The sequence below is a fragment of the Budorcas taxicolor genome, chromosome X, assembly GCF_023091745.1.
Source record: "Budorcas taxicolor isolate Tak-1 chromosome X, Takin1.1, whole genome shotgun sequence".
In the NCBI taxonomy this organism is placed as follows: domain Eukaryota; kingdom Metazoa; phylum Chordata; class Mammalia; order Artiodactyla; family Bovidae; genus Budorcas; species Budorcas taxicolor.
Window position 1 is genome coordinate 105,829,493 of NC_068935.1, and position 17,477 is coordinate 105,846,969.

Sequence of the window (17,477 nt, forward strand, 5' to 3'; positions counted from 1 at the left end):
TACAATGGGGCATAATCTTTACTCCTAAAGCTTCTGATGTTTCAGCTGGATACCCAACATATAAGGGAGGTATTATCAAGGACTCATTACTTGTTTCCTATATCTCCAACATTCCTCAGCATGGGTCAGCTGGTAATATCTCTGTTCCTCTCTCAACCCTGTACCCTCTGGTCAGTCTCAGGTAGTCTTTCCCTATGGCTATACAGCTCAGTCCTCAGCCAAAGACTTTTGGGAAACCTCCAAATGAACTTTTGAAGATCTTCCTTTACATAGCTCCCTCTTCTCTGATGCCTTGTCTTGCAAATTCCAGCTTGTTTAGCTTTACTGAAACTTGATTTCTACCTCAACAGCCCAGCAGTACCATTGTGTGTTGCCTAGAATCCAGTTTACTGTGCCATTGGAATGTTTTCCCCAGGCAGACAACTGGAGTGATGATTTAGCTACCTGTGTGCTTCCTTTGTCTCTGGAATCACAACCTTGTGCTGCATGTTGTACAATGCTCAGAAACAGTCAGCTCACATATTCTGCCCAGTTCTGTTACTGTTTTTGGCAGAAGGGCTACTCTAGTGCCAGTTATTCCAGAGTAAAAGTCTCCCAGGGAGCTTCATCTCTGACAAAATTTAAATGGTAATAAGAGACCTATTTCTTCTGTTTCATCTTACACAGTCTTGCACGGCTTTCAGTTCAGTTCAGTCACTTAGTCGTGTCTGACTCTTTGCGACCCCATGAACTGCAGCAGGCCAGGCCTCCCTGTCCATCACCAACTCCTGGAGTTCACCCAAACTCATGCCCATCGAGTCGGTGATGCCATCCAGCCATCTCATCCTCTGTCGTCCCCTTCTCCTCCTGCCCCCAATCCCTCCCAGCATCAGGGTCTTTTCAAAAGAGTCAGCTCTTCACATGAGGTAGCCAAAGTATTGGAGTTTCAGCTTCAGCTTCAGTCCTTCCAATGAACATCCAGGACTGGTCTCCTTTAGGATGGACTGGTTGGATCTCCTTGCAGTCCAAGGGACCCACAAGAGTCTTCTCCAGCACCACAGTTCAAAAGCATCCATTCTTCAGCGTTTAGCTTTCCTCATAGTCCAACTCTCACATCCATACATGACCACTGGAAAAACCATAGCCTTGACTAGATGGACCTTTGTTGGCAAAGTAATATCTCTGCTTTTTAATATGCTATCTAGGTCGGTCATAACTTTCCTTCCAAGGAGTAAGTGTCTTTTAATTTGCACGGCTTTACCCAATCTCAAAACATAATCATATGCATCATATGTCAGGAAGGTGACAGGGAACAATCAATTGGGTGGTAGATCCTTTATCCTCACCGAGTATCTTAGTTTGGGTTCCCTTAGAAGCAGATGCTGAGACATGGATTCGAGTAAAAGCAGTTTGAGAGAAGTTTTAGTTACCTATGGCTTCTGAAACAATGTATCATAATCTTGGTGGCTTAAAACACACACACACAATCATTGTCTTACAGTCTAGAGGTCAAGAGGTTTGAAATTATTGTTACTGGGCTAAACTTGGGCACTGGCAGGGCCACACTCCCTCCAGAGGTTCTAGAGAATTTGTTTCTTTGCCTTTTCCAGCTCCTAGAGGTACATTCCTCATCTATGGTCCATTCTACCATCTTCAAAGCTAACAGCATAGCATCTTGCTTCAGTAGTCACCATGCTTTCTTCTATGTCAAAACTCTCCGTCAACCTTTCTCTTATAAGAACACTTGCGATTACACTAAGGGTCCATGCATAAAATCTAGGATATTCTCCCCCACTCAAAATCTTCCACTTAATCATATTTGCAGGAAAAAAAAAATCTCTTTTGTCATATAAGGTAATATTCACAGGTTTATGGACTAGAACCCAGATATATTTTGGAGCCACTATCCAGCCTACCTAAGTCCACACTCTGGCCCCTAGAGGTTCATGTCCCCCCCAGGTGCAAAATACATTCACCAAACTCTTCAATCCCCAAAGTCTCAAACTATTTCAGAACAAACTCAAAGTGGAAAATCTCATCATCTTGATCAGGTATGAGTGAGATTCTCAGGCAAAATTCCTCTCCATCTATGGACTTGTGAAACCAGAAAATAAGTTATCTACTCTCAAAATATTGTAGTGGGACAGGCATAGTTACGGATACTCTCATTTCACAAAAGAGAACAAGGAGAGTCACTAGCCCAAGCCAAATAAAAATCTAGCCAGGAAGTTACCTGAGGTTTCAAGGCCTGAAAATAATCCTGTATGGCTTGAAGTCCGTGGCCTGTAATTCAACCCTGTGGGATACAGTTTTCACCCTATGGGCTGACCCTAGGTTCTGACCTCTAGCACATTTCAATACTACAGAACAATATTCTTATATCTCTTCTTTGTATTCACTTTTTTTAATGGTTTTAACATCTCCTGGTTCTCTCATGACTCAAAAATCTTTCAACATGTGTTCCTTTCACATCTGTATTTACGTGATTTATTTTGTTCTAAAAATCTCAGGCACAGGAGAGCCAAGAGGAGCTACTCCACATTGAAGGTGAGGAGGGGCAACTATGAGGAGATACCCTTCATCCAAGGTAAGGAGCAGTGGCTGTGCTTTGCTGGAGCAGCCGTGAAGAGATAACTCCACGCCCAAGGTAAGAGAAACCCAAATAAGATGGTAGGTGTTGCAAGAGGTATCAGAGGGCAGACACGCAAATCATAATCACAGAAAACTAGTCAATCTAATCACACAGACCACAGCTTTGTCTAACTCAATGAAACTAAGCCATGCCATGTGGGGCCACCCAATATGGGTGGGTCAAGGGAGAGAGATCTGACAGAATGTGGCCCACTGGAGAAGGGAATGGCAAACCACTTCAGTATTCTTGCCTTGAGAACCCCATGGACAGTATGAAAAGGCAAAATGATAGGATACTGAAAGGGGAACTCCCCAGGTCGGTAGGTGCCCAATATGCTACTGGAGATCAGTGGAGAAATAACTCCAGAAAGAATGAAGGGATGGAGCCAAAGCAAAAACAATACCCAGTTGTGGATGTGACTGGTGATAGAAGCAACGTCTGATGCTGTAAAGAGCAATATTGCATAGGAACCTGGAATGTTAGGTCCATGAATCAAAGCAAATTAGAAGTAGTCAAACAGGAGATGGCAAGAATGAATGTCAACATTTTAGGAATCAGCGAACTAAAATGGACTGGAATGGGTAAATTTAACTCAGATGACCATTATATCTACTTCTGTGGGCAGGAATCCCTTAGAAGAAATGGAGTAGCCATCATGGTCAACAAAAAAGTCCGAAATGCAGTACTTGGATGCAATCTCAAAAACTACAGAATGATCTCTGTTCATTTCCAAGGCAAACCATTCAATATCATGGTAATCCAAGTCTATTCCCCAACCAGTATCGCTGAAGAAGCTGAGGTTGAACGGTTCTATGAAGAACTACAAGACCTTTTAGAACTAACACCCGAAAGAGATGTCCTTTTCATTATAGGGGACTGGAATGCAAAAGTAGGAAGTCAAGAAACACCTAGAGTAATGGGCAAATTTAGCCTTGGAATACAGAATGAAGTAGGGCAAAGGCTAACAGAGTTTTGCCAAGAAAATGCACTGGTCATAGCAAACACCCTCTTCCAACAACACAAGAGAAGACTCTACACATGGACATCACCAGATGGTCAACACCAAAATCAGATTGATTATATTCTTTGCAGCCAAAGATGGAGAAGCTCTATACAGTCAACAAAAACAAGACCAGGAGCTGACTGTGGCTCAGATCATGAACTCCTTATTGCCAAATTCAGACTTAAATTGAAGAAAGTAGGGGAAACCACTAGACCATTCAGGTATGACCTAAATCAAATTCCTTATGATTATACAGTGGAAGTGAGAAATAGATTTAAGGGACTAGATCTGATAGATAGAGTGCCTGATGAACTATGGATGGAGGTTTGTGACATTGTACAGGAGACTGGGATCAAGACCATCCCCATGGAAAAGAAATGCAAAAAAGCAAAATGGCTGTCTGGGGAGGCCTTACAAATAGCTGTGAAAAGAAGAGAAGTGAACAGCAAAGGGGAAAACAAAAGATATAAGCATCTGAGTGCAGAGTTCCAAAGAATAGCAAGGAGAGATAAGAAAGCCTTTCTCAACAATCAATGCAAAGAAATAGAGGAAAACAATAAAATGGGAAAGACTAGAGATCTCTTCAAGAAAATTAGAGATACCAAGGGAACATTTCATTCAAAGATGGGCACAATAAAGGACAGAAATGGTATGGACCTAACAGAAGCAGAAGATATTAAGAAGAGGGGGCAAGAATACATGGAAGAACAGTACAAAAAAGATCTTCACGACCCAGATAATCACGATGGTATGATCACTCACCTATAGCCAGACATCCTGGAATGTGAAGTCAAGTGGGCCTTAGAAAGCATCACTACAAACAAAGCTAGTGGAGGTGATGGAATTCCAGTTGAGCTCTTTCAAATCCTGAAAGATGATGCTGTGAAAGTGCTGCACTCAATATGCCAGCAAATTTGGAAATCTCAGCAGTGGTCACAGGACTGGAAAAGGTCAGTTTTCATTCCAATCCCAAAGAAAGGCAATGCCAAAGAATGCTCAAACTACCACACAATTGCACTCATCTCACACACTAGTAAAGTAATGCTCAAAATTCTCCAAGCCAGGCTTTAGCAATACATATACCATGAACTTCCAGATGTTCAAGCTGATTTTAGAAAAGGCAGAAGAACCAGAGATCAAATTGCCAACATCTGCTGGATCATGGAAAAAGCAAGAGTTCCAGAAAAACATCTATTTCTGCTTTATTGACTATGCCAGAGCCTTTGACTGTGTGGATCACAATAAACTGTGGAAAATTCTGAAAGAGATGGGGATACCAGACCACCTGACCTGCCTCTTGAGAAATCTATATGCAGGTCAGGAAGCAACAGTTAGAACTGGACATGGAACAACAGACTGGTTCCAAATAGGAAAAGGAGTATGTCAAGGCTGTATATTGTCACCCTGCTTAATTTAACTTATATGCAGAGTACATCATGAGAAACGCTGGGCTGGAAGAAGCACAAGCTGGAATCAAGATTGCCGGGAGAAATACCAATAACCTCAGATATGCAGATGACACCACCTTTTGGCAGACAGTGAAAAGGAACTAAAAAGCCTCTTGATGAAAGTGAAAGAGGAGAGTGAAAAAGTTGGCTTAAAGCTCAACATTCAGAGAACTAAGATTATGGCATCTGGTTCCATCACTTCATGGTGAATAGATGGGGAAACAGTGGAAACAGTGGCAGGTTTTATTTTTTTAGATTTTATTTTTTGGGCTCCAAAATCACTGAAGATGGTGACTGAAGCCATGAAATTAAAAGACGCTTACTCCTTGGAAGGAAAGTTATGACCAACCTAGATAGCATATTCAAAAGCAGAGACATTACTTTGCCGACTAAGGTCCGTCTAGTCAAGGCTATGGTTTTTCCAGTGGTCATGTATGGATGTGAGAGTTGGACTATGAAGAAAGCTGAGCACTGAAGAAATGATGCTTTTGAACTGTGGTGCTGGAGAAGATTCTTGAGAGTCCCTTGGACTGCAAGGAGATCCAACCAGTCCATCCTAAAGGAGATTAGTTCTGGGTGTTCATTGGAAGGACTGATGCTAAAGCTGAAAATCCAATACTTTGTCCAGCTCATGTGAAGAGCTGACTCACTGGAAAAGACTCTGATGCTGGGAGGGATTGGGGGCAGGAGGAGAAGGGAACGACTGAGGATGAGATGGCTGGATGGCATCACCGACTCGATGGACATGAGTTTGGGTGAACTCCAGGAGTTGGTGATGGACAGGGAGGCCTGGCCTGCTGCAGTTCATGGGGTCGCAAAGAGGCAGACACGACTAAGTGACTGAACTGAACTGAAAAATTATCTTTATGATAAATTTAGTATAAAGAAATTGATTGCATATCTACACACTAACAAAATATCAGAAAAAGAAATTAAGGAAATAATTCCATTCACCATTGCATTAAAAAGAATGAAATACCTATGAATAAACAAACCTACCTAAGGAGGTCAAAGGCCTATACTCTGTAAACTAAAAGATACTAATGCAATATATTGAAGATGACACAAACAGTTGGAAAAATATATCATGTTCTTGGCTTGGAGGAGTTAATATTATTAAAATGACCATACTACCCAAGGCAATCTAGAGATTTAATGCAATCCCTATCAAATTACAAATGGCATTTTTCTGAAAACTAGAAAAATGAGTTTTAAATGTGTATGGAAACACAAAAGATCCTAAATAGCCAAAATAATCTTGTGAAAGAACAGGACTATAGGAATCATGCTCCCTGACTTCCCACTGTATTACAAAGCTACAGTAATCAAAACAGCATGGTACTGGCATAAAATCAGACACATACATCAATGGAACAGGATAGAGTGCCCAGAAATAAACCCACTATGGTCAATTAATCTATAAGAAAGGAGGCAAGAATATACAATGGAGAAAAGACAGTCTCTTCAATAAGTGGTGCTGAGAAAACTGTAAAAGAATGCAATTAGAACATTCTCTAACAGTATATACAAAAATAAACTCAAAATTAATTAAAGACTTAAATGTAAAATGGAATACCAAAAAACTCCTAGATGAAAACATAGGGAAAAAACTATAACATAAATCACAGGAATATTTTTTTGGATCTGTCTCCTAAAGTAAAGGCAATAAACAAGTGAGACCGAATGGAACTTAAAAAGCTTTTTCATAGCAAAGGAAGACACTGACAAAATGAAAGACAATCTACTGAATTGGAGAAAATATTTGCAAATGATATGACTAATAAGGGATTAATACACAACCTATATAAATAACTCATACAACTCAACATCCAAAAACAACTTGATTTAGAAATGAGTGAAAGAAATGAATAGACATTTTTATAAACAGGAAATGAAAAACCACAATGAGATATTGCCTCACTTTTGTCAGTATGCCTATCATCAGAAAGAGCACAAATAACATATATTGATGAGGATGGGAAAAAGGAATCCTCATATACTGTTGGCGGGAAATTAAATGGGTGTAGCCACTGTGGAAAACAGTGTGGAGCTTCCAAAAAAAAAAGAAAAGAAAACTACCTGCAATTCCACTCTGGGTATATAGCCAAGAAAAACAAAAACACTGATTACAAAAGATGCATGCACCTCAGTGTTCAAGTGAAGCATTATTTATAATTGTCAAGATAGAGAATCAATATAAGTATCCATCTATAGATGAATGGATAAAGAAGATGTGATACACACACATACATACACACACACACACACACACACACACACACACACAATGGAATACTACTCAACCATAAAAAAGAATAAAACTTTGCCATGTGCAGCAACACAGATGGATTTGGAAGGCATTTTGCTAATTGAAATAAGTCAGACAGAGAAAGACAAAATACTGTATGACATCACTTATATGTGGTATCTAAAAATTACAACAAAACAATGAGTATTACACAAAAGCAGTAGAATCATGGATATAGAGAACAAATTACTTGTTACTAGTGAGGAGATGGGCAATTTTGGGGTAGAGAAGTGAGAGGTACAAACTAGTGGGTATAAGATAGCCTACAAAGATGCATTATACAACAAGGGGAATACAGCCAATATTTTGTAATAACTGCACACAGAATACAAACTTTAAAAATTGCATAAAAATAAAATTTTTTAAATGAATTAAGCTAAACCCCCCCCCCCAAAAAAAATACCTTTCAGTTATCTTAGAGGTCAAATCAAAACATCTAATAAATACATTGATACCTACTAGAGCAGATCAAATTCAAAGATAGACAATGTGTACCTCGTGCAGAATTTAAGCCCAGACATGTCTTTTCTTGGTGGTCTAGGTAAACCCAAAGCACCAAAGCAATGTTGTTGACTCTGTTTCTCTAGTTTTAATTTAGTGATCTACTAACTAAGTCTTTGTTTTACTTCAGATATGTTATAGCCCCATAGGTTATTCTCCACTGTTGGCAGGGATAGGAATTTCGTTTTAGGGTCAGGTCATTTAGATATCTCTCTACATGGATTGATGGTTTATAGAGATCTCATCTCTGATGGATGAGACAAAAACATGTGGTTTTTCAGTCTTTTTCTTTTGTGGTTTACCTATTCTTGAGCTCACATCAATTAAGAATTTCATACCCTTTAGGAGGAAAACAGCATTTTGCTATCTGGACTGGTGAGTTCTTTGGTTTCTGTGTCTATCCTTAACTCATGGCATAGTTGTAGAACTGAAGCTATAAGCTCTATTTCTCTCTGCTTATACGTCTATGTGGCTCTAATTCAGAAATGTCTTCACCTCTGATTATATGCATAATGTTTTCTTTCATCTGTGTGTGTTTAGTTGCTCAGTTGTGTTTGACTGTTTGCAACCCCATAGACTGTAGCCTGCCAGGCTCCTCTGTCCATAGGATTTTCCAGGCAAGAATACAGGAGTGGGTTGTCATGCCCTCCTCCAGGGGATCTTCCTGACCCAGGGATGGAACCTCCATCTCCTGCCTCTCCTGCATTGGCAGGTGGGTTCTTTCCCACTGAGCCACCTGCAAAATCACACCTGCAAAGTCCTTTATTTCATCTGGGAGATATTAATATATTAGATCATGAAAACTCTGAATTTAAAGGAGCTCTGTTCTGATTGTCATATCTAATAAATCATTAATTATATAAAGGAAGTATTCTTTAAATTCCCTGAAAATAAAGAAACGGAACTGTGACACTTAAAATGAGCTAGACTGAAATAATACATATTCTCTAAGAAACTAACAACCATTTTAAGAACTCAAATTCATAAAATGTGGTTAAATTTTTACCAAACAAGTCTAGCTTAACAGTTCAGGTTTTGTGAAAACTATATCATCCTTCATTTATCCATGTTAGGTGTAATACAAGCAAACTTTTTTAAGCTACTAGGGTATTTTTTTTCCAAAACTTATACACTTTTACTGATCAAATGACCTAGAATTCCTTCCAACAAAACTTTAAGACTTGAAAAATCTGTTTAATCAAATCCAGTTATTTTGCAGACAAACCTAAATTTCTGCAATAATAAAGTTCTAGGTATGTCAGCTTGAGAGCATTTCAAAATCCTTAGGTAACTAAAAACCTTGGATGACACTAACTTGAGTTCCATAATGGATGGTTTTATTATTTAAAAGATAATACAGTGAAACACTATTTAGCTATAGTTTTAATTTATACATTTGTGCTTATTTGTACATGCTGCAAGGAGGCTACATCTTCAGTTCTGTTGATCAATATGCTCACTTTCGTCACACTGAGAAGCTGTACATATAAGGAATGTGTGTAGCTAAAAGAGGTGGGTTAGGTATGTATGTGACCTAGTCCAGTAAAAAATCACATGACGTACACAGTTATGGACCCCCAGACCTCTCTGCAAAATAAAAGTGACTTTAATTAAAATTTTTAATTAATATACATCACTGAGACCCTACTATGAGCCTCAAAACTCAGGGAAAAAAAGAGAATATTTCTGTTCTAAAGTAAAATGACATTTTGTTCCAGAATAGGAAAGATGGTACTGAAATACAAAATTAAGCATGTATGTACTTAATACAGAAAAGTAGAGAAGGTGTACGGAAATCAACTTTGAAAAATAGCACAAATTTGTATTACATTTTTCCAAGCCTGACTTAGTTTTCATGAATTTATTCATATAATTTTAAAAAACAGCTTCTGGTAATTTAGTATCAAATTTAATATTGAACTCAAATCTGAGAACTGCATTTGCTCTCAGTAAAAAAGACTAAGTTTTGTTAGAGAGTTTGCTCTAGTTTCCTCAAATCTGTCTGCTTTTATTAAAAGATTGCAAAAGTTCATTCCTCAGCTCTATTAGTTTCCTAAAACTGCACTTACAAATTACCACAGACTCGGCTTAAATAAAAAAATAAAACATTTATTTGGTTTTAATTCTGGAGGTCAGAAGTTTGAAATATGTTTCTCTGGGCTACCTACTTTGTACTTTGCCCCCAAAAGCAGAGATTCTGTATCTCAACAGAATAACTGAACCAGGCCTGGCCGCCCCTTGGGGGACCTGTCTAAGCAGCCGGGGAGGGAGACACAGGCAGCCATCTGTTAAGGGTGTGGCCTGTGCCAGGCTCTGTGTTGAGTCACAATTTATAGGCACATGGTGACTTCATCTCTGGGAAAACCCCAAGATGGAGGAACTCTGATTATCCCTGTTTTACAGATGAGGAAGCTGCTGCTCACAGGAAACAGACGGATGTTCAAGATCACACAGCCAGAAAGTGGTGAACTGGGATGGCAAACCCAGGTCCACTGACCCCTCTGTTAAAGCCGGCTGGGCAGCCTCTGACCAGTCCCGTATGACAGGCCAGGAGGCAGCAGAGGGGGCCCTTTGCCATCTGATGAAGGTCCACAGAGAGTGTCACAGCACTGCCTAATAAGCCCTGTCTCAAGTCTCTTTTTTGGAATGAGACGGTAAAATAAATAATACATGAACTCAACATGGCCATAATTCCTTTTATGTGTATTTCTTTATGGTTTCCCCATCACTCCTCAATCTTCATGTAAAAGTCCTGCCCCATTAAGTTCACACTGACTGCTCTGCCATCCTCTTCAATCACCCCGCTTGGCTTCACCTCCCACTTTTAGATGTTCCCCATCAGGAATATGGAGAAGGAAATGGCAACCCACTCCAGTGTTCTTGCCTGGAGAATCCCAGGGATGGGGGAGCCTGGTGGGCTGCCATCTATGGGGTCACACAGAGTCAGACATGACTGAAGCGACTTAGCAGCAGCATCAGGAATAAAGCCTTAGGCTCTTCCCTCATGGTTTTCAGCCCCTCTCCCATTACCACCATCCTTCTGGGAATTCAACAGGCCCTCTCCACGCCAACCTCCCAACCTCCCTGGTCTGGACTCCTTCAGAGCCAGTGAGGAAGTCCTGCCCCGCAACCTTAGCCAGCGACTCCCTCTAGGACCACACACAATACAGAAACCACTCCCCGATTTCAGGATTCCAGCATCCCTCCCTGACCACCCACTCCACCCCTCCATCCCTCATGAGAGGACCCCCCTGCCACCCCATGTCGCCCAGACGCCTCAAGGACAAATGACAGAAAGCAAGCAGTTACAAGCACAGCCATGAACGCTTTAATAGCAGTGCTAAGGGCAGAAGACCAGGCCTCCCTCGTCTGTGGGCAGTTTGGGGCGAGATGAAGCTGCTGATGAGGTGTGGCTGGGCTCGGGGGCCTGGGCATCCCTACTTCCTCTCGGGAGCAGGTGGTGAAGCTGTGGGCTTAGAGAAGGCACTGGGCTGGAAGAGGCAGCGGAGATTCTCATTGTTGATCAGTGCCCTCTGCACGTGCTCCGGGCTGATGCGTACCCTGTGGTTGGCGCCAGCCTCTTGCCCCGCCAGGTCCAGGATGTTGGCCGTCAGGTACTCAAGGACTGCGGTCAGGAACACAGGTGTTGCTGAGCTCAGGCGGTGGGCGCCCTGACCCTCTCGCAGGAGGCGGTCCACGCGGCTCACAGGGAACTGCAGCTCGGCCCTGGTGGAACGGGAGAGGGAGTGTCTCTTACTGCTATGGCAGTTCTGGAGGTGTCTTCTCCGAGACATGGTGTCGGCTGGATGCTGCCTCTATAAGCCCAGACTGATGATCCCGCTGGCTGGGGCCTCCTGAGATGCCAGTGTCTTTCTGGTGGCTGTGTCCCCTTGCTCAGGTCTCTTATTGCTCAGGGAGCTGCCTTTGTGACAGCTCAGGCTTTGTGATGTCATCAGTGGCCACTGGGCCCTGGATCAGGACTGGCCTAGAAATGGTTCCCTCTTTTTACAGGGAACTCTTTCTATTTCACTGTAACAGTCTAGTAAAAATAAATAAACAAACAAACGGGGGGCATGGAGAGAAAAAGAATGTTTTAATGGAAACACAGCCCTGTCTCTGGGACACCACTTCAGCTTATCTGAGCCTAGGCTTGGATTATCTTTGAACTGGTTCACATCCCTCTGTAAATTGGTGGTCACTGAGAGACATACTGAATGCCTTGTCCAGGGGAGATCCATTTGTCTCCCTTCTCATATTGTAATAAAACCAATCGTGCCTCCAATTACACATTTAAAATACTCTGCTTCAAAACTTATATGTTTGTTCTTCAGTTTACCTTTTGTTATACCATCTGCCAATCCCCTCAGGAGTTAAACAGATTCTTTGAATACATGTACATTTCATATCTTTAAGAGTGTCATGATTTTCTCAGTTTAAAAATATCTTTTAACTGTTTTGGAGGTCACATGGATATGCCCATGGACTCCCCTGTCAGAGCCAGGTAAACTCCCAAGACAGAAAAGTGCCACATTCTCAATTAAAGCCCAGGAGTGTCTTGTTTCTTCTAGGTGATTCCAAAGCCTGATGGAAACCAAGAGGATTTCTATGATTTTCTAATTTTAATTTTAAAATTTTCCTCTGAAGTAATTTTGTGGTTTTGTTTTTGTTCATTTATAGCTGATAAGTTATTCCCATTGTTGGCAGAAATGGTGGAGAATTTGGTTTCAGGATCTGACCATCTGGTGACCTCTTGAAATAGGTTCACAGAGATCTAGGCTCCACTGAGTGAGAGACAACAGAGAAACTGGTTTTCCAGTCTTTGTTTGTCTATTAGCTTCTTCAAATCATACCCTCTAGAGAAGAACACTTTTTGATATTTACTTGAGCCATGGCTAAAATTATAACATTGAAGCTATAATCTCTGTTTTTCCATGCTTGTATGTCCATGTCTGTAACTCAAAAATGCCCTCACCTCTGATTATCTGAGTGTGTGATGTTTTCCTATCTTCAAATGATACTACTATAATGGACTACAGTTGATTATAAAATCTCTTAAAGGGGTTCTGTTCTGAGTGACATATCCCGATAGATTGTTTATACAAACTGACTATTCCTAAATTTCCTTGAGACTAAAGAAACTGAATTATGGTACCTTAAGGGGCAGAAGGAGAAGGGGACGACAGAGGATGAGATGGCTGGATGGCATCATTGACTCGATGGACGTGAGTCTGAGTGAACTCCGGGAGTTGGTGATGGACAGGGAGGCCTGGCGTGCTGTGATTCATAGGGTCACAAAGAGTCGGACATGACTGAGCGACTGAACTGAACTGAGCTACATTTAAACAATATACTGGGTCAGTCAAAAAGTTCATTTGGGTGTCCCTGCACCATCTTCTGGAGAAGGCAATGGCACCCCACTCCAGTACTCTTGCCTGGAATGTCCCATGGATGGAGGAGCCTGGTAGGCTGCAGTACATGGGGTTGCAGAGTCAGGCACGACTGAGCGACTTCACTTTCACTTTTCACTTTCATGCATTGGAGAAGGAAATGGCAACCCACTCCAGTGTTCTTGCCTGGAGAATCCCAGGGACGGGGGATCCTGGTGGGCTGCCGTTTTATGGGGTCGCACAGAGTCGGACACGACTAAAGCGACTTAGCAGCAGCAGCAGCAGCACCATCTTACGGAAGAACTTGAACATACTTTAGGACCAAGCCAATATATTCTCCCAGAAACCAAATTACACCTTTTGTAAGAAATCAACACCTCTGTATTGAAGCATTTGGCTTTCTTCCCCCAGAGGAGACCATTAAAACCTTCCTATGTCAAGACCACCATTTATCAGGATATAGCAGAGGAAGAGCCTCCACAGCAGGTGGCAGAGCTGGATTCTCATCCCTACCCTGCGACCCACTTGCCATGGGACCTTGGGAGAACTCATCAGCATCTCTGGGCCAAAGTGGCCTCAGCTATAAAATGAATACTCTTAAAAAAAAAAAAATCCCTGTTCTGTGCCCTGTTCACCCACTTTAGGTAGAAAATTTTCCTTAGGAAAAGATCATGAAAGTGAAAGTCGCCCAGTCGTGTCCAACTGTTTGTGATCCCATGGACTACACAATCCATGGAATTCTCCAGGCCAGAATACTGGAGTGGGAAGCCTTTCCCTTCTCCAGAGGATCTTCCTGACCTAGGAATCGAACCAGGGTCTCCTGCATTGCAAGTGGATTCTTACCCAACTGAGCTATCAGGGAAGCTAGGAAAAGATCATAAGCTGAGAACTGTACACCTCAAGCAGATCTCTGAGATAATTTAGTCCAACCTCCACACTGTACTGGAAAAGGAAATGGCAGCCCACTCCAGTATTCTTGCCTGGAAAATTTGATGGACAGAGAAACCTGGCAGGCTACAGTCCATGGGGTCACAAGGAGTCAGCCACGACTGAGCACATCAGAACCACATTGTATAGCCATGGAAGCTGACGGGCCCCAAGTAAACTACACTTACGGGAGACCAGAACCCAGTCTGCCCCCTTCTTCTTTCACTATTTTGCCCCACTGTGACATGAAGACTCTCTTCCACAGTTCAGTGGGTGAATTCTTCTCATACTACATCTCAGAACCCAAGGATGTCACAACAACAGAATCTAACCTGCCTCCCTGTAGCAAACCAGTTTTTTGCTTTAGTTGATTGTGTATGTACAGAAGTTTAGAGATATTTTCCCCACAGTGATTCGAGAACTCTAAATATAAGAGAGTAATATAATCTTTTGTGTGGGGCTTCCCGGGTGGCTCAGTGGTAAAAGAATCCGCCTGCCAACACAGGAGATACAAAAGACCGGGGTTTGATCCCTCGGTTAAGAAGATCCCCTGGAGAAGGAAATGGCCTCTCTACTCCAGTGTTCTTGCCTGGGAAATCCCATGGACAGAGGAGCCTGATGGGCTACAGACCATGGGGTTGCAATGAGTCGGACATGACTGAGCAACTGAGCATGCGCTTAACCTTTTGTCCACATTAAGGACTCTGACGGAGAAATGCTAAATGAAACACTAAACTCAGGGCCTCCTCATTGCCTTTCCTTAGATTTGAAACTATACTCCTCAAAGAATAAAATGAAACAAATTTACTATTGCACTGCTCTGCAAACATGATTTGGGTACTGCCACCCTGCTCCAGTACTCTTGCCTGGAAAATCCCATGGATGGGGGAGCCTGGTAGGCTGCAGTCCACGGGGTCTCGAAGAGTCGGACATGACTGAGCGACTTCCCTTTCACTTTTCACTTTCATGCACTGGAGAAGGAAATGGCGACCCACTCCAGTGTTCTTGCCTGGAGAATCCCAGGGACAGGGGAGCCTGGTGGGCTGCCATCTATGGGGTCGCACAGAGTCGGACACGACTGAAGAGACTTAGCAGCAGCATGGGGTCATTATTGTCTACTAGTCAGCGACAAGACCTACAGAAATCACAAGTTAGCATTTACTGACCATTCTAGCAATCTGGCTATACAACAACACTTAGGTGAGTGGAATCATCTTGTTGAACAGAAGATGTATTAGTCCAGGTGTGGCTGAACTTCAGTGAAGTGTCATATATAAGCTTCATAATAGTCACGTAAAATAAGGCTGTATCAGTTTGCAACGAACTTGCACAGTAACAGAAAATATTGACACTATACCAAAACAATTTGAAGAGAACTATGCTACACTAATTTACTGAATGAGAGGATTTTATCTTTCATAAAATTGTGGTTTTACAATTAATTTACAATGGAAACAATGAACTCAAATATCTTTAGGAGCCAGCAATATGCTATAAATGAGTGAAGTGGGTCACATGTGAGATACAACAGAGAAAGGAAAGGCCCAGGATGAATGGTACAAGCAGTCAGACATCATCGGACTATAGCCATGGATGGCCAGATATTTTGATTTTCACCAAAAAAATTGAGATTTTTCAGGCAAAAAGTTTTTGATTCGTACATGTTGCTTGATAATGAATTTTCCTTTAAAAATGTCACTGTAGGGGACTTCCCTGGTGGGCCAGTGGTAAAGAATCTGCCTACCAATGCAGAGGACACGAGTTCAATCCCTGGTCCAGGAAGATCCCACATGCTGCAGAGCAACTGACCCCTGAATCACTACTACTTGAGCCTGGGATCTAGAGCCTGAGAGCCACATCTACTGAGCCCACATGCCAGGAGCCTGTACTCTGTAACAAGAGAGACCACAGCAATGACAAGCCCTTGCACCACAACTAGAGAGGAGCCCCTGCTTGCTACAACTAGAGAAAGCCCGTGCACACCAATGAAGACCCAGCACAGCCAAAAATAAATAAATGGATTTTTAAAAGATAGTCACTGTAGGCCTAATAATTCCATTTGCTGACTAGATTAGGTCTGCTAAGTGGCCACTTTGTAATTTGTTTTCTAGGGACATCGTATATTGCTGTTCATATAGTCTCCTCTTCCTTGAATCTCATTTTGAGGCTCTGAAAGCCCTCTGTAAAGTCAGGTGGTCTCCGGCAACTTCCTACAGGACCTGTCAGATTCAGGGGCCAGGGGAGCCTGGGCCCTCGAAACACCTCTTCTCAGAGGCTGTCTTCAGAGGGAGGCCAGCCTTATTCCCAGGCCTTGTGTTCACGCCGACAGCAATCTGACATTCCTTTCCAAGGTCTTTCCAGGCTGGACTCGGGCTCATGACATCTCACACGTGATGTTTTCACCTGTGCTGACCTGTGTCTGTGTCTGACCCCGGCCTGCCCTGACACTGCTTTTGGTCACAGACCTGGTTTGGCAGGCATGCCCTCTCTAGCCCTTGCTCCCACTCACACTGGTTTTAGTTTTCACACTCCCAAGGGCACTGGTTGTCACTGGTCTCTGCAGGGCTCAAGTTAGAACAAATCCTCCCTCACCAGTCCCCTTCCGTCTTTTCCAAATGCACGAAAAGCCTAACCTTGGGTGACTCCTGCTTTCCCAAGGGCAGTGGTTCTCAGCCTCTGCCTGCCTTCCTCCCCTGGTGGAGGACCCCTGGTCCTGGGGAGGAGAGGGGTATGGCAGGGTGCCGCAGTTAGCTGGAGGACAAGCTGCCCAGGGCCCCCGTGTCTCCTGTGAACCCACAGGCACAGCTGTGAGTTCTTAAAGGGATGGCGGTACAGCTCTGCCTGAGTCTCCCCTGTCCACGTGACTCTGCACATGGCCTGCCCACACGAGGTCAGAAAAGCTCAACCTCCAAACCTAGTCATCAAACAGAGAGTCTAAAGAGCCCAGGAAGCCTGGCTCCCTGCAGGTGTCACAGGGGCCACTAGTGCTGACACGGCATGGACTATAAGGTGACACTGAGCACACAGACCTGCTAACCTGACACAGTTTATCCACCTACTATGACTTCTCTGGTCCTCAATGGATCCTCTGGTGTGACTTCTGGTGACATATCCTGGAGACTACATCTTGTGTTATAACATGCCACAGCCATAAGCCAAAATCAACCACTTTAAGCAACCACACAGCTATTTAACCAACCTGGCAGGATGTGAGTACCATGATTGATTCCCTGGTACCACCCACCCTGGAGGCACTCCCTGTTGTCTGAAAGTCACTGGAAGATGAGGTACC

At 42.8% G+C, this 17,477-nt stretch overlaps 1 protein-coding gene across 1 annotated transcript; it reads right to left on the minus strand.

The window, feature by feature from the left end:
* Window positions 1-11,308: 11,308 nt before the first annotated feature.
* On the minus strand, window positions 11,309-11,665 carry LOC128070536 (histone H2A-Bbd type 1). Its single transcript, XM_052663831.1, has one exon. It carries the CDS (start codon window positions 11,663-11,665, stop codon window positions 11,309-11,311), a length of 357 nt encoding a protein of 118 aa, XP_052519791.1.
* Window positions 11,666-17,477: the final 5,812 nt, after the last annotated feature.

Coding starts and splice junctions, on each gene's coding strand:
- LOC128070536 (XM_052663831.1), bottom strand. CDS start 11,665: ATGTCTCGGAGAAGACACCTCCAGAACTGCCATAGCAGTAAGAGACAC.